This window comes from Trachinotus anak, unplaced genomic scaffold (genome assembly GCF_046630095.1).
Source record: "Trachinotus anak isolate AG129_WGS33_773 ecotype Australia unplaced genomic scaffold, CSIRO_AGI_Tana_v1 ptg000016l, whole genome shotgun sequence".
In the NCBI taxonomy this organism is placed as follows: domain Eukaryota; kingdom Metazoa; phylum Chordata; class Actinopteri; order Carangiformes; family Carangidae; genus Trachinotus; species Trachinotus anak.
The window spans coordinates 9,502,877-9,528,014 of record NW_027273867.1 but is presented as its reverse complement, the minus strand read 5'-3'; the positions used below and the strand labels follow the sequence as shown (position 1 = coordinate 9,528,014).

General features: G+C 40.8%; 1 protein-coding gene across 6 annotated transcripts in view; it reads left to right on the top strand.

Moving 5' to 3' along the window:
• Positions 1 to 25,138, top strand: part of col16a1 (collagen, type XVI, alpha 1) — a 67,353-nt gene that overhangs the window by 26,600 nt on the left and 15,615 nt on the right. Inside the window, exons 8-43 of one of the 6 annotated variants that reach the window (XM_071500839.1) lie at positions 1,946 to 2,014; positions 5,913 to 5,945; positions 8,880 to 8,915; positions 9,014 to 9,064; positions 9,379 to 9,411; positions 9,569 to 9,613; positions 10,108 to 10,146; positions 10,311 to 10,373; positions 11,332 to 11,376; positions 11,473 to 11,568; positions 11,832 to 11,870; positions 12,827 to 12,871; positions 12,993 to 13,028; positions 13,114 to 13,236; positions 13,939 to 13,974; positions 14,485 to 14,520; positions 14,821 to 14,949; positions 15,194 to 15,238; positions 15,586 to 15,621; positions 15,712 to 15,765; positions 15,926 to 15,976; positions 16,064 to 16,207; positions 17,195 to 17,230; positions 18,058 to 18,165; positions 18,485 to 18,607; positions 18,691 to 18,744; positions 18,856 to 18,897; positions 19,311 to 19,346; positions 19,428 to 19,481; positions 19,599 to 19,667; positions 19,759 to 19,812; positions 20,194 to 20,220; positions 21,178 to 21,234; positions 21,537 to 21,560; positions 21,753 to 21,824; positions 22,620 to 22,673. In XM_071500839.1, coding sequence (XP_071356940.1) covers positions 1,946 to 2,014; positions 5,913 to 5,945; positions 8,880 to 8,915; positions 9,014 to 9,064; positions 9,379 to 9,411; positions 9,569 to 9,613; positions 10,108 to 10,146; positions 10,311 to 10,373; positions 11,332 to 11,376; positions 11,473 to 11,568; positions 11,832 to 11,870; positions 12,827 to 12,871; positions 12,993 to 13,028; positions 13,114 to 13,236; positions 13,939 to 13,974; positions 14,485 to 14,520; positions 14,821 to 14,949; positions 15,194 to 15,238; positions 15,586 to 15,621; positions 15,712 to 15,765; positions 15,926 to 15,976; positions 16,064 to 16,207; positions 17,195 to 17,230; positions 18,058 to 18,165; positions 18,485 to 18,607; positions 18,691 to 18,744; positions 18,856 to 18,897; positions 19,311 to 19,346; positions 19,428 to 19,481; positions 19,599 to 19,667; positions 19,759 to 19,812; positions 20,194 to 20,220; positions 21,178 to 21,234; positions 21,537 to 21,560; positions 21,753 to 21,824; positions 22,620 to 22,673 — 2,094 coding nt within the window. Of the gene's footprint in view, positions 1 to 1,945; positions 2,015 to 5,912; positions 5,946 to 8,879; positions 8,916 to 9,013; positions 9,065 to 9,378; positions 9,412 to 9,568; positions 9,614 to 10,107; positions 10,147 to 10,310; positions 10,374 to 11,331; positions 11,377 to 11,472; positions 11,569 to 11,831; positions 11,871 to 12,826; positions 12,872 to 12,992; positions 13,029 to 13,113; positions 13,237 to 13,938; positions 13,975 to 14,484; positions 14,521 to 14,820; positions 14,950 to 15,193; positions 15,239 to 15,585; positions 15,622 to 15,711; positions 15,766 to 15,925; positions 15,977 to 16,063; positions 16,208 to 17,194; positions 17,231 to 18,057; positions 18,166 to 18,484; positions 18,608 to 18,690; positions 18,745 to 18,855; positions 18,898 to 19,310; positions 19,347 to 19,427; positions 19,482 to 19,598; positions 19,668 to 19,758; positions 19,813 to 20,193; positions 20,221 to 21,177; positions 21,235 to 21,536; positions 21,582 to 21,752; positions 21,825 to 22,619; positions 22,674 to 25,138 lie in introns of all 6 variants that reach the window. The other 5 variants (XM_071500837.1, XM_071500840.1, XM_071500843.1 and 2 more) reach the window with 5 other exon arrangements.

Genomic DNA, 25,138 nt, shown 5'->3' with positions numbered 1-25,138 from the left:
AAGTTTCTGTTTGACAAGCAAAGGCAGAGCAAGTGATTGTTTGGGCAAGCAGTCAGTTCTTGGGTTTATTTTTAAGCTGAAAGTATTTTTGTGCTCAGCCAAATTTTTGTCAGACTTCCCCAGGGTGTCTGCGCTTACGCGTTTGTGTGTGCACATGCATATGTTTTATTAGCAAATTATTTTATGTGAGGGATACAAATAGGGTGAGAAGTTCCCTCTGAAGTCTGAGAGTGTCGAGTCATCTGGAGGAAGGACGGATTGCTGTAAAAATTTTCTCATCTCTTTTGCTCAAGGCATGTGCGCTGCAGGGCTCCCTCCGAGCTGCGTTTACATTTGAAATGAGGAGTGGAGGAGCATGCGTGCGCAGGCATACACACTGACTTGCATGCTCACACACCCTTGAAGGCTGCACCTTCTTAAAATGCAAAAGAATGAGAGAAAACAGCTCGCTGTTCGTTGCTTTGACATTGTGGTCTGAACTCTGAACTACCATGTACAGGAATATGCATTGTATTGCTAGAGATTGGAGATAATATAGTCAGTCATGTTTCATGGTCTTCTAGCTTGTTTAGCTCTGTTCAGCATATCATTATTGTAGATGTCATTATTGAAAGTTGTATATGTTCAAACTAAAAATGTTTTTAAAATTCTGGATGAGTCCCATTTCAGCTATGTTCAAAGTGGCTCTCGGGATGGTGGTGTTGGTCTGTCAGTCAGCTATTGACTATTGAGGCCAGACTGAAATTTCTCAGATATCTTGACCACTGCTTAAAGGAGCTATTTGTAAGTTTAGCTATTACATACACAACCAACTTTAACATTAACAACTGTTTACTTACCAGTCTAGAAGACATCTTGCGAGTTCAGCATCAAATTACATTCATTTACTCACCAAGAGCTGTCTCCAGTGGTGGAAAGCAACCCTTTTGTTTTGCCTCAATTTCTATCACTTCTTTTCCCGTACTGAAGTCAGCATGCTAACCAGCTAGCCCAGCCCCAGTTAGTCCGTCTCATCACTTTCACATATCGAGTCGCTGCTGTGTACCGTCTGCCCTGAAGAAGTAGCGCTTCCTCAGGGGACATATTATAATCTCTTGTATTGCAAATACAACAATGGCTGAAGCTCTTGGCAAGACTGGTAAGTAAACAGCTATTATGCCAATGTTGATTATGTAGTATTAGCAATTAGCATTTAACTCAAATCAGCGCTTCTAGCATTACAGTTGACTTTTAGGGCTCTATTTTAATTGAGTGAGTATAATGACAAGCACGATGTGGTATGGGCTGTGTGGGTGCCTCTAAGCACACCTGCTATTTTGGTTCATCTAAGTGGCTAATGGGGAATATGAATTGGTGGGAGTGGTGATAAATAAATTCACTCTCTGCCAGTGACAGTCACGCATGACCACAGCTGCTGGACAAATGGAGAGAGGCTTTTCCAGGAAATCACATTATTGTGTGGATGGTGCATAGCAACATAGTCTGAACACACAGATCAGATTTGTAGCCAGAGGCAGGTGGTGTGGGTTTCGTTTAACTTGTACAATGATTAGAAATAATAATAACAAACATGTTGATGAAAGTGTGTACTTGACCACATCAGTCAGATGCTATTTCATTTTTTATTTCTGCTCCATCTCGCAGTGTCAAAAGTGGTCATATTATGTGACACAAAAGCGTTTGCATCATTATGGATTTCAAGAATAAAAGCCTGAAATGCCACTTTTGCAAAAAAAAAAAAGAAATTTGGAAAGGAGCTCCAACTCCGCAGTCTGCCACATGACGCCTTCTATGTTACCAGAAAGAGGCACAAAATGCAGGGGGGTTTGTTTGGTATGTAAGATTTTTACATCCTGCCCAGCGCAGAATTATAGGATTCAGGTTTGAAATCACTGAAGTGGTCTTTTACCCTGTCCTAAATTATCTGTCTGTTGCATGCTTGCAGTGCCCTCCTGATGCTCCCAAGAGCCGTCGTGCTGCAGAGAATGACCTATTGGAAAACACATTTAACCAGGTAAATCACAGACCACCAACACATGCACACAGAAAATAACTGCTTTTTCCAGATAAAAAAAACTATGTAAGGCCTATCTTCACAAACTCAAATAATAAAAAATTGGAAATACGCTTCTCATGCTTTTGTCATTACAAATTCAATGACAGGCACTTCCGTCCAGAAACAAACTGAGGGAGAAATGTCATTGCATCTTTCACCAACTGTCTCTTCCATCATGAATTATCACAGCACATGGTTTCCATCAGGCACAGACATAACACATACAGGAACAGACACACACTTGGCCTCATACAGCTTTGTTCTTGAGGCAGTTTGAGTTGTCTAAGATGCTCCTGCTGGCAAGCAAACACTGGCCTGTAGGACTTCTACCAAATGTTGATATAAGTTGTTTTTCTCCCTTGATAATCTGCTGTTGAAAACATGTTTTCTACACTACTGCAGTCTTTAGCACTTCTGAGTTTTAGAGTTTTATATGACTTCAGTTCAGTTAAGTTTGCTGGTAGCAATCGTTCAAAGTGTCCGTGGGCAGTGTCGAACGCTTGACAAATAGAGCCTTATGCAACACATGGGAGCAGTTCTTCCACAAATTTCCATGGCGTTTTTTATGATTGCTTCAGTGCTGCCTGATACACAAAGTTCTTCCAGTATAACGTAAAGGCAATTTATTTTGCTTCCACGTCCGCTTGTTTCATCATTCATATTAATGGGACCTATATCCAATTATCTATTCATTAGGGCTGTTGTTTCTCTTGTGCAGTGCTGGTGTTAACTTAGAGCTCTGGCAGGCTTCAGAACACAGTAATCAATCCCGTAGATGGTTCCAGCTAGACATAGTTACAATAACTCAGGCGTCAGCCGTCTCCCTCTGTGTTACTTTCTTTGTCTCACCTGTCACTCTCTCTCTCCGTCTCTGCTATCAGTTTTGCAGAGTGACTGTTTTAATCAAGGGGTTTAGTCTCATATAGTACTATGTTTTAGTCCTAGTAGTGTCACCATCTTTTCTGTTCTTACTCTATCACACGTGTAACTGCCATGAATGCAGTCTGTCCGCATTTCACAGTTTTCTATCCCTTTGCTGCTCTTTCTCTGTTGGTGTCTTGTAGTAACTTGAGGACTTTCTATTTTTATCTCTATGTTAGCTTTATATAAATCAACTGTGAAATACAAAATTCCAGTGTGCAGGCCAGATGTTACTGAGCCATAGCACTGCCTCCATAAAACTAAGCCTTTACTGAGTGACAGCGCATTAAACTCTGCAAAGGTGGAATGCCATGTGTATGTAGAAAGAGTACTGTACACTTTAGAGTGAGCACAGGGTAAATTGGGGTCAACTATTGATACCATTTCTGTGAAAGTATATTCCTCTTTTGTTAACCCTGTGTCCCTCTCATTTTACCCCTTATTTTACACATGAAAGTATGTTTACGGATCTTGGGGAGTGCTTCTGAAGTTGTTTAAAGTCTTTTGTAGCTATGAAAGGAACTGCACAAGGTCGATAAACTGCCTCATGTGATGTCACTTGAGCCAGTGTTGGTTGGGACTGAAGACTACAGGAAATAAAAAATAAACAAAATCTGTGTAGTTAGAAAGAAGCGATCTTACCAAATCTCTTAAGCCCACTCCTCATCTCTGCTTGATGCTAGAGGCCCAACACTTCGTTAGCCACTGTTAGCATAGCATACCCAAATCTACAACTCAACTGTTGCATTGTGGGCAACAGAGGCACCTGGTTTTGATGAGGAAGAAGAATGGATGGAATGAAAAAGACAAAATTTATGGTTGATCTTTTTTTAGGTGCCCATCTTGAATCAGACAATTTCAGAGTGCAATACTAAAACGGTGGAACACACTTTTAAACAGTTAAACATTTTAGGAAATACACTGACGAATACCACTGTTGTGTCTGTGTGGTAAAGATGAAGCTGTTGCCAGCAACCAAATAGCTTAGCTTAGCGCAAAAACAGGGAGAAACTGTTAACCTGACTCTGTTTGAAGGTAACAATATCCACCGATCAGCTTATGCTACTGAATTTTGTTTTGTTTCATTTGTACAAAAAGCAAATTGTAAAAATGTTTGTGAGCTTTTGTTAGCTAATCTCCTGGGGTCTCTGCTGGTTCCCTTGCAATTAGACAAATAAGATTTCTCATTAATTAATTGTAAAGGTACATGTTGCTTTTGTTTCCTTCAGACAGTGCCAGGTTAGCTGTTTCTCCATTTCTAGTATTTGTGCTAAGGTAAACTAACAGGCAGCTGGCTGTAGTGTTGTATTTAACAGGCAGACATGAGAAGGGCGTCAATCTTCTAATCTACAGTAACACTCAGTGAGAGAGTGAACAAAAATGATTCCCCAAAAATGCGTAACTGCTGCTTTAAGTTTGGAAAAATCATATCATTCTACAGTCTGACTTTGTGTGTGTGTGTGTCTGTGCGTGTGTGTGTGTGTATGTGCGTGTGTGTGTGTGTGTGCGCACGTGTGCGTGTGTGTGTGTGTATATAATACATATATTCTGTCTCAGCTTGTTCCAACTCTTCATTGAAGCTGTGTGATGTATCCAACTGAGTGAAGTATTAAGCCCCAGACTCAACCAAGACATGTTCTTTATGTTTGCACCAGTCCATCATATTGAATTATTCTAGATGCCTCGTACAAAATCCAGCCTGACATATATCTTATCTTTGGAAGGTTTTGGATCTCCTCTACAATTGAAAAAAAAAGTTCTATTGGCTTAAACAAGGTTTGGTTGCACACTATGAGTTTGTAAGGACTGTCTCACCAGCAGCTCAGTGAATTTCATTGGGCTTATTTGACTTATCCGACACATTGTACTAAACCCCATTTTCTGGTAATGTCAAACAACCTGTCTTTGCAACTACTAGGAGAATCAGGCTTTTACCAGTGCTTGTGTCTATGTTTGAGTCACGGCAGTCACTGTTTCTTATCTTCCAACACTGTAAACCTCTTTCAACCTAACTCCAGCTGAAAGGTCATCTCCTCTTCAGAAGTACCAAAGGCTCCTTTTAGTCTTGTTTCCTCTGGCCTCGGTGTGTTTCTACTTGACTTTGTACGTTGAAGTCCAACACCTGTTGTAAACTTGAACAAATTGTTTCCGCTCGGCTTTGCAGTCCTTCCTCCATCTCTTTCCTAGCTGACTCTTTTTTTGTCTGATTTGTAACTCTGTGCACAGCTGGGTCCATGTCTTCATTAGCCTCAGGGCTCATGAGGTACAGCACTTCTCGTCCTCTCTCTACTCATCCCCTTTCATCTATTTTTTCACTTAGAATAAAGAATAACTGTTAATGACCTGTGTGTGAAACCAAGATGGGCCCTATTTCTTCTTTCTTTGTTGTGTATCTGACGCAATGAATGGTAATTGCAACAAGGTTTTACGGGATACAAAGCGCATGCAACAGGAAAACAATACCTTCCCTATACCATATGACATTGATATTATGGAGACAGAGGAGATTCATGCCATTTCTGGTACATCTTTAAGATATTCAGTCATTATAAACTGCTAGAGAGCTGCCAGTGTATGGGAATATGAAGTACATGCTCAAAGGTTTGACAATTTGAAAATGTAGATTAGTTTTGTCATAAAATTTGAGCAAGACGTAGGGTTGAAACCACAATTAAGTTACAGTGCTGCCAAGTTGTAGAAAACCAGACTAAATAATATTTCTGTGAATGGCCTTCGAAGCTATCGGATTCATTACCTCTGAATATTAGCTGAACCAGTCTTGGCCATGAAACTGTCAGAATCATTGTCTAAACATGGACAGTAACCAATTGTGGACCAATGTCAAGCCTAAAGTGGAAGAAACATTAAGGTCATGTTAAAATATCATGAGAGAAAGAAAAAAAGACCTTTTCTTTTCTTTTCTTTTCTACCACAGGAAATTTTTGCATCCAAGGATCTGGCAGAGAAAGTAAGCCTCACAATTCACACCCACACATTTAATTTTACTGTGTTGAATTCCTAATGAGGCTTGAGGGACGACAGTGTCTCGGACCAAGAAAGTCGCTCCAAAGCAAGAAAGTCCAGGGTTCAAAAAGTAAAGTTTGCATGTTCTCCACATGTGCTTTGGCTATGTCTTAAGACATACAGGTTAGGTGAATTGGAGACTGTAATTTTCCAGTGTGAATGAACTGGTGATCAATCCACAGTGTGCATTTCTTTTAGTACAAGTACATCCTGAAATAGGGTCCAGGATGAGCAAGCATAGAGTATGGATGGATAAAGAGACCTCCAACATATGTCTAGTTCTGAAATTATAGGAGGACTAAATGCAGGCCTAATGTGTGTATGTGTGTGCGCCTTTATGTTGTGGTTATTTGTTTTGTGCATGGGGTTAGAAAAAGAAATAGTCTGTCTCTATTTCCTCCTCCTTCCCTCACACGTACCCAGCTTGCTGACTGACTGAGGGCTGATTTACACTTCATTATGCACCGAGTCTCAGTCGGGAGTTGCTGCTGCCTATTAATTTTGTCATTCACCTACAATATGCATGTTCTGTTCACAAATAGAATACAAAACTCTAGACGCTTCATTATGTTGCTCCTGTGTGTGCTTACCAATGCAGCTGGCCGCCTCCACTCACTTCCTCAAAGTAGGACATAACCAGGGTTGGAGTACACAGCTTGCCCTGCCACTGGGGGCACACACACTTGAAAAGAACTGAAAGTGACTTTTTCTCTCTGCTGTGAATTTAATTTGGTCAAATTACACAGCTGACTGTTTTTTCTGGGTAAAAATAAGCATAGTACCCATAGGAATCCAATGATAATACAATCTGATATTACGCCCTAGAAGACCAATACTGGCAATTATGCCAGGCAGGCCTATGTATTAATATTATTATGGTAATAAATGATCTGAATAAGGGGTAGATTTGGCTGCACAATCGTAAGGCTCAGTCAGAAATCAATTTTTATCACGGTGTTCATGTCATGCTGCTTCAGGTATTCCTCTAAGGCCTGTTCCTGCTACATCAATGTCTTCTTGGTTATGTGAGTCAAAAGGCTCAGCAGGAATCTATTAACACAAAAGCCTGTTTCAGAAATCAAGTCCCAGAGTCTACTTCCCACATTTGCCATTACATCATGCGTCACAGAAAGTTAACTAGCTTTTGAGAAAGTGGTGCCAACTCCTCATTGGTTTTGAGAATTACAACCCAGGAGATTGGGAATTTATGTTTATGCTGCTATTAGATTTTCCTCTGTGTGTGCTGGTTTTCGCTCTTGTTCTGTCAAAACACGGCAGATAGACAGACAATGGCCAAAAATGAGCACAGTGGGAGGTTTAATACAAAAAAGCTAATCTCACTGACAGGATGTTGGCACCAGAATTTCAGCCTGTCTTTCGAAATGCTTACGCTAATGAATGAGCATAGGTGTTGCCATGCATAATGTAAAATGAGAGTCTGTGTATTGAAATGTTGGTTGCGAGAAAGGGAGTATTTACAACACTTGGATGTTGAATACTTAAATCTGACACTAATATCTAGGACACTTGTGCCAAAGTTTGAAAGTTTTACTGTGATGCCAAGTATAAAAACTAATATACCTTAAGCTGTACTATTCAATCTGTCACTGAAATGACTATGTGTAACATAAAAGATTGCTTGTAGCAGTGAACACGCAAGACGTTATCACCAAAGAAAAAAATATCCTTACTGCTACAGAATGTTACAATATTTAGCAACTAGCTGATAAACACAATGGAGCATTTAGCACCTAAAGAGCTTACAGCTTGTTATGCTGCTCCCAAGTGGCCAAAAACCTTGAACCTTTCTACTGGGATGTTTCATTCTCGAGAGTATACGCATTGTACTGCTAACAAGTGAGCTAATGTAATTAAGGTATTTAATATACACAAAGAAACCTTCATCGGCGCTACTACCTAATACCAAACCTAACATGCAGTATTACAATGAAAGCTGATGGAAATAACTCGTTATTAGCCATTGTTTTTTGATGAAAAAAGATTAAATTAGTCTTAGATCATTAAGAGCAGTGATGACAGCACAGTGAGCTTACTTAATTACAAGGCAATTTTTGTGCCATTTCATAATGCGCAGAGAACATATACAGCCCTTTAACAGCAATATGACTTTTCATTTCAAAGAATAAAGTAGAGAACAAACAAAAAAGGCAAGGCCGCTGAGGTTTTAAGTGGAACTATATGCGGACTTGACTAAGGCTTCAGTCAGAGACAAGCTTGGAAACAGTGACTCGTCCCCGAGCTGGTCGAGCCAGCCATTGATAGATTTTGTAGCTCATAAAAGGGAGTGGGGGGAGAGAGGGGAGGGTGAATTACACATTGTCTCTGTGCTGTTACTAGCCCTCTGTTGTTGTCTCAGCAAGCCCATAGTCACCGCTTCAATATATGTAAACTTCCTAGTGTGTGAAAGCAAGGCTTCCAGAAACACCGGGTGGGGGATTCGGCTTTAATTACTCACTTCCGCTAAAAATGCTTCAGTTATTTATAATGGTTATCCTTATTTGGTGTGTGTACGTGTGTGTGCCCTCCTGTGAGGAGCAGCTGGTCTGCTCACTCTTGTGCTGTGGGAATCAGACATTCCTATTGATCTCCGTCTCCCATGGGAGGTGTGCGTGTGTGTGTGTGTGTGTGTGTGTGTGTGCGCCTACTTGCCCACCTTTCATCCCTTTTAACCGCATACTGTAGCAGCACAGGGACTCAGCACATTTTAGTTTTGTGCAACAGCGCCTCTGCCTGGTGACAACAGAAACTACAACACGTTCACTTACACATATACTTCCTTCTATTCAGACACACAACTTCTTTAGCGAATATTAAAAAAAGTATAATAATAACTCTCTTTCTCTGTGTCTGTCTGTAGTGTGGTGGTTGTTTACTCCTGAATAGGCATGAAAATGTAAGGATCACTGATCTTTACTTTCACTTCTTTCCATTGGAACATGACAGAAGTGTAGCACTGTGTAGTGTGTAACTGTGTGCTTGTGTGTCTTGCAGGTAGTAAATTTCGGTGGGGCTGCTGGGTTGAAAGGGGAAAAAGGTGACCGGGTGAGTATGAAGGACATGTACACAGTATTTACAGAGGCATAAATCTGTATGTGTCTGTGTAGAAAGACATAATCAGCGGAATGTGTGATATCATCACATGTGTCCAGACATGTCTGCCACTGAATGCTAAAACCTAACATTATACACATACACTCACACACACACACACAATTTGATGCTGCTGTAGTCTAACACAGAATGATGCTGGCTGTGGACCAATCCACTGCCTAGCTGATATGCATTCTCCAGTACTCACTTATTCCGTTCCTCACCCACAAGCAATCATTCTTCTCTTCTCCCCCTCTCTATCTTAGGGTGATGACTGTTCTGGCACCCATTCAGGTCCAGTAAGTAACTTTTCCATTGCGTCTCACTCTCAAGCCATGCCTTGTTTTGCAGAAAGGCATTGTCTCGTTATTTGGCATGCATCACAGTATGAGCTTGAAATTTCTGCCAAAAAGTGGTCTGTGATAATACATGCCAACCAAGTGTCTCTAACTTCAGTGCACAGACAGACCCAAGGGCCAGAAGGGGGAGAAAGGCGAGCCGGTGAGTGCCAATCGGCTGCTACAGGTTACAGCACCACATCCCACTGCCTCCCAACCCTGCTAACCCTTCAGCTATTTTAGTTTAATCTTTATTCAGAGCCTCATTTTCAAGCATCCAGTCTCATTATTAATTGTGCAGTGGGAATGAGCGTGTGCTTTGTGTGTTTATTTATCAGTAATTCTATGTGCATGAATGTCTGTGCACATGTTTCTATATAGTATATGTAAGTTTAATGCATCTGACTCATATATATGCATCTGTATCCACAAATTATTTCATGCATAATGTACCGTAAATGCATGCCCATGTCTCTCAGGTTGTGTGTGTGTGTGTGTGTGTGTTTTTGTGAGTGGAGCATATGGGTCCTGCTGCTAGCCCATACGGGATGCTGACTGGTCACTGTGCTGTTTTCTATGCTCCAGTGGTGTGTGTACGATGTCTTCTTAGAATCAGGTCATTGATCTGGACCTTATCTCCATTCCCTCTCTCCACAGGTGATGCCTGCCAACTGGGGCGAAGCAGCGGGATACAAGGTGAAAGGTTTAAGAAACTTTTGTTGATGAATAATGAAGATGTGACCTTCTGATGACCATCTAATTAATTTCTAATCCTGTATTATTTTCACTTGTCTCTCTCCCTCTCTCTGCTCCTTTCCTGTATTCCCTGTTTCTCACCTTTTTTCTCTGGTTCTGTCCAGGGAGAAAAAGGTCAGAAGGGAGAGATTGGTCCACAGGGTCTCACAGGCACTCCAGGGAAGGATGTAGGTGTTTTTTTTTTTTTTTCAATTATTTTTTGTTGCTCTCTTTACTTTGTCTGACAGAGTTTCTGTAATTACAATGAATAAAAGTGCATTTCGGGAATAATTTTCTGTAAGGTTAAGTCAAAGCTTGGAATACATATTGTCAAAACAACAAATGCTAAATTCAGCATGCAGTCACAAACACACCAATACACCTACACACATACATCCACTTACACAGGCACTTTTATCAGGCTAAGAGTGGATATTCAGTAAACTTATATGGCATTACTCTTTAAGCTTGGACTCCCATTGATATCTCTTCTCCCCCCCTCCTCTCTCCCATAGCGTTAAGTCGGCCTGTTAATGCCTGTTAGATTAGGCTATAGCAACAAAGCTTGCACAATCAATGCTGCCTCATTGACTGTGCTGTTCGTCTCTCACACAGGCAGGCGCCTATTCAGGAAGACTTAAACCTTTTAATCTTCCCTGTTCAGCACAGTGATCCTGTAGACGCATGAAAAGTTTTGAGGAACAAATTACAATGTGTGTGTGCTCTGAGATATTCCCCTGGTTTTCGGCATCAGACACACTCACATTTAGCTGTTCACCAGGCTAAGTGCTTGTCGTGGACAGATGGATTTGGTGGAGGATAGATTTTCTTAAGCCTCCCATCCATCTGACATTGTGAATATGAATGTGCTTGTTGATGTGGCTTGAATCAGGCAGGCAGAAAATATTGCATATGCGCCACTGAAGATAATACATCTTATAGACTCTACAATTCTCCCTATTTCTATTTCCAATTGTAAGATGTCAAACAAATGAGGGAAATCAACAAGTCCCTTTGACAATTTATGAAGACGTTTTGGTGATAGATTTCTGTGCATCTTGCTTGATTATTCTGGTCTGACAGCGATGATGTCACTGACCCATACTGATGCTGTCACTTCTCTGTCTGCCTGTCACCATCTCCCAGGGTCGAGCAGGGTCCATCTGTGTGGTTGGCCCCAAGGGACAGAAGGTCTGTAAGCATTAAGACTGACAGTTTCTACCACCAACCTGTCTGTCACATACATTCAGTTCACTTTAACAGAGCTGTGTTGAACTTGTTTTCCAGGGTACCCCAGGTATGGTGGGTCCTGAAGGGTTGGCCGGGGAGCCAGGGAAGCCTGGACGTCCAGGCCTGCCAGGAGTTGGAAAGCCAGGCCCACCAGTAAGTGTACTTCTTTAATTAAAGAACTCGAGAAGAAAAAAAGAAGCACTTATTGGATTGTGTCACTGATTATCTTAATGTCCTCCTCTTAAAGATGGCCTCAGTTTGACCAAAAAGTAGTTTTATGAGACAATGCTTTCAGAAGTGCCGGACAGGACTTGGCAGGACTCCTTTTGGTGTAGCTCTCATTGCCCTTGACAGAAGCCTGAACGGATCTTAAGAAAGGTGTTTCAAAAGATTTATGTACTTTTTCTTCTTGCCAGGGCCCTCCTGGTGAACCGGGTGGTGCAAAAGGAGATAAGGTAAGTTTACCCTTTTGGCCCATTTCTATGGTATTTGAAAGTGAGCAAGACTAATGACAAGCAGGAGTATTTGTACCCCATGGGATACTTTTGCAATTTCCAGGGGGTATATGGATTTTATTCAGTATTCACATATTTGTGTTAAGGAGAAACACAAATATATTTACTTTTCTTTACTACACTTACCAGTAAGTTGCCCATCAACCTCAGTCACTTGTAACACATTAACACAATGTGTTGTTAAGTCAAGTTAGCAAGGGAGCAGAAAAGTTTTAATAGTTAGTTAGCAAAAAGTAATGGATTAAGAGCTCACATAGGACAAAATATAGATTGATGGCTATATTAGCTATGAGTAATGAAAGAACTAAGATTGTTAGCTAAGAGTAACAAATAAACAGTTGAAATTATGGACTAGCTGAAAGTAATGAAAGAGTTAGCTAAAAGAATGGCTAACAGCAAAGGTAGTTAACTAACTTAGCTTAACTGCTGAGCAAACAGTTAAAATACAGTCAAATAGTTGTCCAGCCTCTGTCACTCCAAGTGATAACATTGCAAAAATGAACTTACTATACATTGACAATCTAATTTTATGATACAAACTATTGTACTCTATTTTTTAGTGTAATAATAACATCCAGTTTATATGACATTCATAAGAATATATTTGGAACATGATGTGTTTGAAGCTACTTGAGCTCACCTCAGCTGTGGGAGTGCCGCTAATCTGGCCAAGAATATTAACTTCCTAATTTAATTTTTGGTGTTTATGTTTTCACTTGTTCAGTTGAAGTTGAAGGATAGCTTGATTTTCTGTGGACTCATAAATTCTTACCATCCTTAGGCTCGCAAAACCCAAAAATGACATAACGTATTAGACAAAGATGCTTTTTTGAGGATGGTTTTAAGGGTAACTGCAGCAATATTGCTATGATACATGCAGTGATTTGTGTTTACAGGGAGATACAGGACCTGCAGGAGAAGATGGATTGCCAGGAGATCCAGTGAGAGACTCTTTTAAATACTGATTGGTATTCAGTAACGTATGCATGAGCTTCCAATAGACAGTGTTTCAACTGTGAGCTCACACACCAGTATTTGACTGCTATTCTCCTGTCTTCATAGGGACCAAGAGGACCCGGAGGCTCTAAAGGAGAGAAGGTATAACATTGTCTTTAAACTACATATCCATGTGCTCTCTTGTTGACATACTGTGCAATGTGTGTGACTCATGTTCAATCTTTAGGGTGACCCATGCGAGGTGTGCCCTGTACTGCCTGCAGATATAGGCAACACAGTGGCTCTGCAAGGGAAGCCTGGCCCTAAAGGAGAGCCTGGATTACCAGGCACAGGAGAGAGAGGAGTGCCTGTAAGTACAAGAGTTTGACAAATAATGTCAAATTGTAATGTATTCTGAATCTGCCCTTAATGTTCAGTTTAACATTTTTACGATCTTGCTACATGTTTTATTAGGGAGTCGTAGACACAGTCTGAGCTGTAGCTGATAATTGAGCCTTGAGCACTTGTTTGATAGTGTTTGTGTTTTATTTTCCTTATCATTCTGAGTGAAGGTATGGCATTTATTTCTGCCTTAGGGTTGTACTTGCCCTTGTAATTCTCACAGTGTTGCAGCAGCTCAAGGAGACAAAGAGTGATATGCCATCAAAATTTTATTCTCCATGGCAAAGGTCATTTTTTTGTAATGTAATCCTAACGTGTCTTTCTCTCTGGTGAGTTTGGCCTCAACATACTGCGCATTGTGCCTCTCTTTCTCTTCATTCTGCATCTTCCCACTTACCACAGCAGGTGAAATGGGGAATTATTTATGGCGGGGGGGGTTGGGGAGGGGGGGGATATAAATCCAGAAGCCTTATGAGATTCGGTGTGCAACGATTTCCAATAGTGCCAGCATCCATCTGTCATACCTGGTTAGAGCAGAAGGAGAAGAAGGCAGAGCAACAGAGAGGGAGAGTGAGATATGACCTCGCTCTCATAAAGTTGAACTAACAACACTCTTACTTCTGGCTCATCCCTGCTCCTCTCTTTTCTTTCCTTTCTCCATATTTACCAGGGGCTTCAAGGTGCAGATGGCAAGGCAGGACAGAAGGTATAGAAATACCCCTCATTCATTTATAGCGCATGGTTGATTCATATTCTGTGGAAGTGTGACCCATACACACTCATCTGCATTCCCACACATTCAGATATGCCAACATCAGCAGTGCAGAAGGCTCTCTCCTAAAGGAGATGCAGCAAACTACCTGAACTAAAGTCCGCAAAACACAAGAGAGTCCACACACACACAGACACACACACACACACACACACACACACACACACACACACACACACATACACATACACACACACACTTACTCATCATACCTACACACTGTCATCTTAGACTGACTATACCCATATGTGCATTAATGCCAACTTCCCACACACATACCCACATACACCCACTTACACATTGCTGATATACTCCTACATCTGCCTAATTGCAATGACCAGTATGTTTGCAACACCATGCGTCTCAAAGCAAACATGCTCATCAGGGTGAGCTGGGACCAATTTGCTGTCCTGAATGTGTGTGTTATTTTGTATGTTTTGGCAGGGAGAACCAGGATCAGGTGGTGCCAAAGGAGAAAAGGTCAGCTCGGTGTCTTTATTAGGCTTGACGTTAAAAAATGTCTTGTTTAGACTGTCTTATTTAGCTGTCAGCTAGATAGACTAGTCTAATTTTTTTTAACTGTGCTTTGTTTTTCTTGCTAGACCTACACACGTAATTTTTACAGTAGCATGAGTTGCAGCTCTCTTGGAGCATCAGGATATTACTGACCCTGTTAATTTTGTTTGTGCTTCCTTGATTGACATCTCCTTTAAATGACTTCTAAAATGGATGGATTATTATTAATCTTTGACTCTCCTCTGGTCTGTCCATATGCCTTAGGGAGAGCCATGTTCCGTGTGCCCCACTCTCGGAGAGTTGCCCCCTAACCTCATGCCCGGTGCTGCGACCCAAACCTTGCAACAGAAGGGAGAGAAGGGAGAGCCTGGGTTTGGACAGAAAGGAGAACAAGTAAGTCTGTTCCAGTAAGAATTAGTGTGATTCTATTACTGAATAAAAAGCAGAGCATTTTAAGTATTTATATACACAACCAAGTTGAAAACAATACATGTTTTATCTTCAAATTGTTGGAGGACAAAACACACATGGTAGAAGAAAAATGAGAACTACTTTGTTTGACTACATGTCAACATGTGTGAGCAATGATAAGCACCTTCAACAAAATGATATATTGTCCACTTTCTCTGCTCCACAGGGGGAGCCAGGACAGGAAGGATCACCTGGCCTTAAAGGAGAGAAGGTAAGTAACATAAAAAGAAACAGGTCTGAGAGTAGGTCACCTCAAAAGCAGACAAGGCTTACATGAGGGGAACTTAGTAAGTTAGTGAATGGGGTTCTTAATAGACTTCATGAAGAAGATAATCACAGCAGTGGCCAAAACTGTCTGCAATAGGGATTTTACTCAGCGGGGAACTTCTCAGTGAAAAGCGTAGATAGTAAAAAAAAAAAAAATAATCATTTGATATGGTTGCCCGTAGGGTGCAGCTTACTATGAAATGTGAATTACCAATTTAAAAGATGCATCCTTTTTTTAAGAATTTGTGAAATTTAGATACTGAAGTGTTTTTTTTCTGCTTGTGTATGCAGGGTAGTGCAGGCAGCATAGGAGCTGATGGTAAGCCGGTAAGTTCAGATTCGGTTCTTTGAAATAGAAAGTCTCACTTCACACCCTGAGTCAGTGATGTTGTGAAATGAAATGTGTCCACTTGACAGGGAAAACCTGGACCAAGGGGACACAGTGGCAAAGATGGACAGAAAGGCACAAAGGTAGGAGAATGGTGCAGAGAGTGCAATGATGAATTCTTGATAGCCTGATCATAGCCTTGTTCCTCAGTGTTTAAAAGTAATAAAGGTTCAGTGTTGTTCTTTTTGCCATCGAGCAAAACTTTTTTGATGCAGTTTTAATATTATATTCATCTTTATACAGGGAGAACAAGGGCTGCCTGGTCTTGGTCTCCCTGGCCTAAAGGGTGAGAAGGTAAGCGCAGACATATGTATTGCTTTTCGTATCTTTTAGCTTGATTGTCATACGGGCTAACTTCTCTGATTCCCTGCCCTTTCCTAGGGCGTGTGCGGAGTGTGCCAGCCCGCTGAGGTTGGCAGTGGACCTGCCGGTATCAAAATGCCTGAGGGAACAAGAGGCAAGCCAGGGGAACCGGGCCCTCCAGGCCCACCCGGACCTCCAGGTCTTGGAGCTGATGGCAAACAGGTGCGATTGCTCTGTAAGGAAAAGATAGCCATCAGATGAATATCTAGAAATTTAAATGTATCTTCAGGTACACAGGCAGCCTTTTTGCAATGAAAGCAAACGGATAAAGATTGGACAAAAGGGCTAGAAAAATTACTGATAGTATCGCTGCCCACCCAACACTGAAAATTGCAAGCATAGAGAAATATACAATGACAACTGCCAGGTGAGGAAAAAACTGGGCCTCTCAAGACTTTCTTGGTCCTTCCTTTAGAGGGCAGCATGTTGCCCCTAAACTGAGTAGCAAACGAACCAAAGACACTTAAATCATGCTCCTTAAAATGAAATAAAGTAATTTAGCACTGAAAACTCACTTAAAGTTGAAGTTTACCAAATCAGTGGTTTAAATTGTACACTATATATTTTTTAGACAATTTTCTTTTGTTTCGCTTGATGTTATTACATATTACAGTATGTTACTGTGCTTTTATTGTTTATTATACTCATTACTGTACATTTGTTCTGTAAAATGTGAATGAAACAGTACAACTTTACTGCATTAATTTAATTTGATATAGGAATAGAAATGACATTTAAAAAAATTCCACAAATCCAAAGTAACTTCTTGCTAACCTATTTTGTCGCCACAGTGAAACAAAGACAAAGCAGCATCTCAATGAGTGAAGTTTTAGATGTTAAAAGATTATACCCTGAGGATGAATCAACTCATAATTGTACAAATAGGATATGCAGGGATTCTCCTTTCACTGCAGAATTGTTACTAAGTGTAATAAATCTCTGTTGGTATCTGTCACCCCTCCCAATTACACGCTGTGTGCCTCTGTGGTTTGCTTTATGTCAATAGTTATTTTACCTAAACGGAAAGAAGCTTGTACAGTACTTGCAGAGGACTACACATGTGTTACAGAGTGTGGGGGTGTGTGTATGCATGCATCTCTATGCATGTAACTGTGTATTTTTTATATCACCTTCCACTCTCTTACACAGGGCCCGCCAGGTCTTGCTGGTACAAAAGGAGAAAAGGTAAATTCCTGTTAAGGTCTCTTGCAGTCTCTACCTTACATAACACACTGGATGACCTGGAGAAATGAGATTCTTTGGAGTCACTGGTGGCCTTTAGAGATAGTCAGACTTTCTTAACTAATTTGACATCTACTGGGACCAAGGATGTCTGCAGGAAAATTACCAAGCATGGTTTTAAAAAATATTTCAAGGGAGCTCAGGCACTCTACCTTATTTCAGGTCACCAAGTCTGTCTTTTGGAATGTTCACATCACTTTACCCCCAAAAAAAGGCAAATAAATTTGCCGTCAACAGAGCCAGGGGTCCTTAAATTACCTTGAAGCTTTTCCACTGAAATGGACATCAAAGTGGAGTCAGGCAGTAACTGGATTACGGGCCCTGGCTGATATCATTATCCTTCGGAGTTAAATACATCTGGTAATGATATATCAGCTAATTCTTTTTTTTAGCAAACATGTAACACATTATAACAGACAGTAATAATGACCTGGTTTATGTATTGTCAACCAGGCCAGTATTGGTGGCCAAAATGACTAACAGATTTCAAATAATGCATTATTTACATGAAGGTTTGCTTGTTAGTCTTCTTTGTTGGTACATTTCTTATGACCACCAGCAGTCAAGAAGTGACATACCATGAAAGCAACAGCAGGATTGTGTGTCACATTCCCTGCATTCTTGTAGGAGCGCACAGCACAAACAAAATAGGAACCTACCTGTAAAAACCTTGATCCCTGGTGTTGCTATTACAAAAATTCCATCAGTTATTATGTAGGCATTGAGGCAGAGAAGTATGTCCTTTTTTCATTACATTTCAATTTTACCAGGGTGAGCAAGGAGACAGAGGAGATATGGGATTGGACGGAGCTCCTGGAGCCCCAGGACTGCCTGGAGAGCCTGGTCAAAATGGACTAATGGGCTTGAAGGGAGAGAAGGTACAGAGTGCTTGAACTAAGTCTTATCAACTTAACTGCACTTTATTTTGGATCTCCTCACTGATTTTTTTTTTTTTTAAGATTCGTGGCAGTATAAAAAGAAGCAGTAGTACCGTGTTTGCTGCACAGTCCATATCCTTTTCCACAGACTGTATGTGATAGAAATCTAGTTGGGTCCATTCACCAGAGATGCCTAATTACACGTGATATCTTCGATGCCACTTGTCACACTGTCAGACTAATAATGGTTTCCAGTGGTTAAAATGGACACTGGCAAAATGTGAGTTTGATTGTTCCAAAATTTGTTTTATTTTGCCAGGGTGATGCTTGTACCAGCTGTCCCTCTCTGGACACTGCAGTGGGTGATGGTGTAGCTGTGCCAGGCCCCAAAGGAGAGAGAGGAGACCCTGGTCCCCCAGGAGAAGGGAAGCCTGGCAAAAATGTGAGGGAATTGTGTATTTATTTACTTCCGGCTCTCTGGACCCAGAAAATTACTGATGATCACGCCACATGTGTTCTTTCCAGGGAAAACCAGGCTTACCAGGTGTGCAGGGGCCTGCAGGTCCCAAAGGAGGCAAGGTATGAATGCCTATTTATTGTGCTATCATGTTTATAAATACATGCAGGGGATTGTGTCTACTCATGTGTCACTGACAGATTCTAATCTGTGTTGTCTTGTGCCACCTGTAGGGAGAAGCTGGAGTTGCAGGAGTCGGCCTTCCAGGACCTCAAGTAAGGCTGACATGTCTTAAAAGAGCACATCTGGATCAATAAAAAAGTTTAATGTCAACAATTAATGAAGCCCTGTCATACACAAAAGACACACAGCTCCCTAGATGGATGCAGTCCAGCTGTGATCTCACGAACGAACACCATATTCTCCTTTTATGTCAACATTCAGAGTTTTCCTGTCTCTCAGATCTGACAATAAAGTCACAAGGTTTTAAATAACCGTCCAAAACTAATCCTCTCTTAAATCCTTTGATTTGTCATGGAAACTTCACTTGATGCTTTGTTGACCTGGGAAAACCAGTCCCTCCTTACAACTCCACTGTAAAACATCCTCACCACAAACTCCAATCTTTGCCTTCTCCCATTCTTAATCTCCTTTTTGTTTGTTTATTTTTTTTTCATTTATGTCTTAGGGTGAAGAAGGACCAAGAGGACTGCCAGGACCTGTGGTAAATTTCACCCATTTTTCCAGAGTTCTACAATTCAACTCTACTTATTTCTAATTTGGTCTAAATTTGTGTTTTGTAAAGGGACCTCCTGGAGCCAGAGGATTGCCTGGCCCTGTTGGCCCAGCAGGGGAAAAGGTAGTATTAAATAGTGTGCTGGAAAATCAACTTATCATTGCAATATGCAAATGACCCCTGTTCTGTTTGACACAATGAAACTTTGAGACTTAAACAGTGGGTGTTTCTTGTTCATAGGGCTCCACTGGAGATGTCGGGCTACCAGGACCACAGGGGCCTGTGGGAATTGGAGTAGCAGGGCCCCCGGTAGGACATTAATGCATATTTTTGCATGTGCATATGATGTGATGTTTTCATATTGTCAAACACTGTTTCCTTTTTACTTTTTGACCCACAGGGTAAAGATGGAGCACCTGGCTCTATGGGATTGCCAGGAGCTGATGGCAGACCTGTGAGTTGTCTTGTCCCTTTATTGTTTAAAGCAGGTATTTAATTTGCATATTTTCATACATGTGCATCAGCAGCTTGAAGAGATGTTACAGAAATTTAAGTAGCACACTTGAGTTGTTGCCTCTGTGTTGGCGTCTGTTCAGAGTTTTAATTTTCTTTGAGCTTCTTTGGGAATTGTCCTTGATTTAGGCATAATTTGTAACCAAGGATGTCTGCCTCAATCCATAGCAGAGGCAATGTCTGCTCCCATCTCATCCTCTGTCCCCTGATCTACACTCAGCTCACTGCCCTGTGAGCTTTCTTCTGGAACAACAAAGCAAGACGAACTAAGTGTTTATGTGTGTGTGTCTTTGTGTGTGTGTGCTGTCTCCTTCTCTTGCAGGGACTTGATGGAGCTAAGGGGGACAAGGTAAGTCTACCGTTTTGTTTGGATGAAGGGATCTGGAGGGGTTTGAATATAAGGGGGTGGAACAGATGGTAATCGCAAGAGATGGTTCAACACCCACCCTGATTTCGCCTCACACACACACACACACACATGTGCTGGCACACAGATGCACACACCGGCCTTGGGGCATGGATAGAGTAGCAAAGGAGGTGACAAGTGTACTGTTGCTGGCAGACAAGAGGAGTTTCGGGGCCTTGAGAGAGAATGTGTGTGAGACTATTAATTACCGCATTCATCAAAGCCACCAGTCACTGTCACTGAGAGGGTGGGAGAGATGAAGAAGTGGTGGAGGCAGTGCTTAAGGGTTGGGAGGGGTGTAAGATATGGGACAGAAGTCTTTGTGATGGCTAAGTTAAAAGGAAGAATAAAGTTAAGAAAGGCTAAAAAGATGAGAAACCTAGAGAGAATGACCAAGATAGGCAACATTTAGAGAGTATTAAGAGCTGTAGCTATTCCGGGATATCTCATATATACTTTAACAACCTGACTGGGATATTAGAGGAAAGATGTGAGAGCAAGTGTGTAATCGGGGATATCATATGGACTCCTCCTGTTACACATTTTACAGGGATTACACCTTTTTTTGCATCAAAGCACCATACATTCATCGTTTCCTTGCACTACATTAAGGCTTGAGGGACAATTTCATGTAATGCAACGATTTTTGTTCATAAAAGTGATACAAAAGACATTCACAGCATTCCATGCCCTGGAGTTATGAGTGTCTTTTTGATGGATAAGATTTCAGGATTTAACGAAACTGAACAAAAGAATCCTGAAAGCTGAGACTTCTGACTTTCTTACAGTACCAGAAGTGGTTTTAAAGTTGAATGAGGGCTCAGTTTTGCAGCCTTTGCTTAAAATTGTGCAAAGACTTTCACTTTAGCTTTTTTTTCTTTTCTTTGATGTATATTTCAGGGTGAACCTGGAGAGTGCAACTGCATAATGCCGATACACACGGGCATAGGCGGACCTGTAAGTACATGCTTGCCAACATACACACTGGAATAAAAACACATGTAGACATACAATTAAGAGAATTGATGCCTCATAACAATAGTCTAATATACATTGATTTTTGTGTTTGAGTGTATATTATGACTCCCCAGAGGACATAATGAGAAAAACCTATGTTGATGCTTGTTCATTTCCCCTCTGCATCTTTCTGTCTATTGACATTTGTTGCATTATTCTTAACCACACACTGTGTGCTTTCTGTATATCCTGTTTGTGTAAGCATCAGTGCTGCTCTGATTTTGACTACTTTTACCCTCCAGGGAGCTCCAGGAACTCCAACAAATGTATGGCAGCCCGGGCCTCAGGTCTGATCTATCAACCATCAGTCCTGTCTGATAACTTTGGGCTTTGTCTGAAAGCCTGGTTTCACTTCTTACCTTGCAAAGTTTCATGAAAAAAAAAATCACAGAATTCTTCATTTGTGTTTGACTGTGAATGTTTAACCCCACTTGTTGTCATTACTTTGTATGTTTCAGGGCCCACCAGGACCACCTGGGCCCCCTGGCCCACCTGGGCCACAGGGTTTTATTGGAATCCAAGGACCCCAGGTAACAGAAAGAGGGCAGTAAGATGGCGAGGGAGGGGGAGGCTCTCTTCAGTTCAATTCAGCAGCTGCTCCATCAGCCTGAATTGAACAAGCTACTTATGATACAGACTGTCAGCTTGTGCATCTGGGGGACATAAATAAGGCTTTGACATGCTTTGCATCTTTAGGGGTCCGTCATGTGCATGTAGGAAATGCAGTATGTGCGTAGTTGCTTAGTTTCAAATAGGCAAAGATAATTAGGATTAAGTGAAAAAAATGCACTAACTACTATGGTGCTTCAAGCTTTAACCCATGTGGGAAGCAAGCTTCGGGAATGTCTGTCAAGACATAAACAGTTATTTGGAGGTCTGGTTTTAAATTTGAATGTAAAAAAAAACAAAAACGATGCAGTGCTTATCCAAAGTACAAGTTTGATAAATTTATGAAGTTTGTAATTCAAGCAGACCTTCAAATAAAGTGTTGCTGTGCTACAGGAGTCAAAGGTGTAAGAAAGATGTGGTGATGGTAACTGGATGGAAGAGGTCATGTCTATGACGAGGGGGCATTTGTAATAACAGCTGAATGCAAAATATTACTTAATGAAAACATATTGGAGTTCTTTTTTTTTAAATTCAGATTTCTAAATGAAATCAGATTTTGAGATTTTTAAAAAAATGTCATAAGACAGTTCAGGAGAGGGAACAGGTTTGACCATTTTTACCCTGACCCTTTGACTCTACCTTGAGCACTGGTGGAGATGGGAGTGGCTAGCCCTTGATTGGCAACAGAAAAGTTCAACCTCAGTTCCTTCTTTCAGGGTATCCCCGGAAACGACGGGATACCGGGGAAACCGGGTTTGCCTGGATACATCGTAAGTAAAATTAGAGAGAAAAGGAGGAGAGGCGGCTGTTATCTACTGACTGGAGATCTGGGGGCCTCATGTATAAATGATGCAAAAGCACAAAATTAGTATGTGTCAGCAAGTGGTATTTATAAAAAACAGAAGGTCCTGTTATTCCATGTGTGCTTTATTTGATTTGAGAACTTTGAGGTCAGTTAAGGGAACAAATAAGGTAATAAAAGGGTAAGAAGAATTAGAGCTTTGTTAAAATGATTTTATTATATCATTATTTTTTTCCATCCTGTACACCCCCATGCCTGTAAAATGAGAATAAGATGTACCCCTGTGAAATCATACATACTGAGCACAAGTGCTGCTTTTGTGCTGTGAAAGGATGCCACTCCTGTGAGACCAAGTACAGAGAGAGTTTGGTTTGTGTCACACATTAAAAAGGGCTATGTTGGGACTGGACATAAGGCTTGTGCATGTGCCTGCATATTTCATGATGACAGAGATGTATAACATGCAGGAATACAGAAAAAAAGCACTACATATGTTCAGAGTTTTAGTATGTTGTGGATCTGGCCTCAGATCTGTTCACGATGGGCTCGTGTTCTTGTGGACAAAGTAAAGTTGCAGTAGGTGGAAGGACAATATCAAAGTAGAGAAATGAGGTGGAGTGTGGTGAACCCATCTGTGGACAGTATTATGGTGTCAGTTTTGTTTCTTTCAAGTCTGATGATGGCTTAATTTCATTAAGGGAACATCAATGCTGATCTCTAGCCAGCCCTCAAGGGGAACTTCACCTTCAGCTCGAGATTTAAAGTAACAGATTAATGGAGGAAAGGGAGGGACTGAAAGTTCAGTGGATGAGTGGAACAGATTTTAGACTTGTTTTATAGAAACTTACCTCATCAAAGTGCCCATTGACCCCATATTGACCACATCTCTATTTTTAAAGTGACCACAGAGTGATACATATCATAGGTGAAGTCATAGTGTAAGCTCTGACCCATTGCTGAATTGCTCAATATGGAAATGGAATGGAATGGAAAAGTTGGCGCCCTCTGCTCTCCACACTCACTTCCACACACACTTCCCAGACCTGGTTTTGCCTCAGTGTTGGTAGAAAACCCCATCAATGGCTCTTTTTTTCTTTCATGCCTCTAGAGGCACAGTGTCACTCAAAGTAGCAGTCTACCTCTCAGGACTCTGAGAAATTGCTTTGTCTTTGAAACATAACAGCATGCTGCTCAGAAAATTCACAAAGTTACCAATTTGCAGATCCCTTTAGAGAGCGGCAGAAGTGAACACTGCATGGTGACATATAATTATAGAGAACCTTCTTTTGAGCAAGCCTGTTAATGCACAAGGCCGTGCTCTAGCCCGTATAACAGCCAATAGCAGGCAGCATAAAATAGCCTTTCTAGCTAATGGCTCCAGTTTGAACAATGTCAAATGGGTTTGTAATGACTTTGAAACCAGGCCAGGTGCTATTGACAGACTCTCAGTGGAAAGGGTCCCACTGCTTTGATAGGGAGGCGACCGCCTTTCACAGTTTATGTGATTGGGTATGTGGACTGAGCGGTTGTATTTCAGAACTCATGATAAATAGACAGTGTACCTCCATTGTGGCGTTTTTAGCATCTCTATTTGTTTTTTTTTTTCACTATATGTGTTTGTGCTTGTGAGTATGTGGTGTACTGTAGAGGCAGAACCTATACATGGCTGTTTGGCTTTCGTGTTGTGACACTATGAATTTTAAACTTTTTTAGTGCAGACTTGAGCCCTCAACACTATTTAATTACAGCTTCATGGCAATTAGTGGAAATGGGAAATCAGTTTTTTTTCTTTCCAGCGTTTATATGTTACTGTGTGTTTTTTATTTTATTTTTTTATTATTTTTATATATATATATATATTTTTTTAAGCAATTTGCATTTGCCACACTCCAGTCAAGTATGAGCATATAGTGTCAACACAGAGCTCTTGGCATACCACGGTTCATACAGACTACCGCTTTTTGGGCTATTATTATTATTAAAACAAGTGAAATATCTGACACTGAAACTTGAAGCTTATTATACAGTGTAACTCTGCTGTGTAATAAACAGCAGGTTATATGCAGTGCAGTGATGTTATGGAGTGAGTATTTTAATGTATAGATGAAGTTGGAATTTTATAGAAATTATGAAATAAATTGTAAATAGGAATATTATTAGAAATACAGACCAGGGTTTCTATAGTGCTACACAAAATTCTTTGTAATTGTAGAGTAAGGCAAAATAATTGTATTGTTGAGACTGAACTTAATTTGATCTTATTAAGGTGTGATGTCAATGAGAAATCCTGTCCGGTTTTGAAGAAACCTAACTTCAATGCAGAACTTTGTTTTGGTTTGTCGGCTGTGAAAGAAAAGAGCCGATTTTAATAATATGAGTTGAACTTAATAATTGTCTTGATAATTATAATCACAAAGTTCTTTAACTGATGTT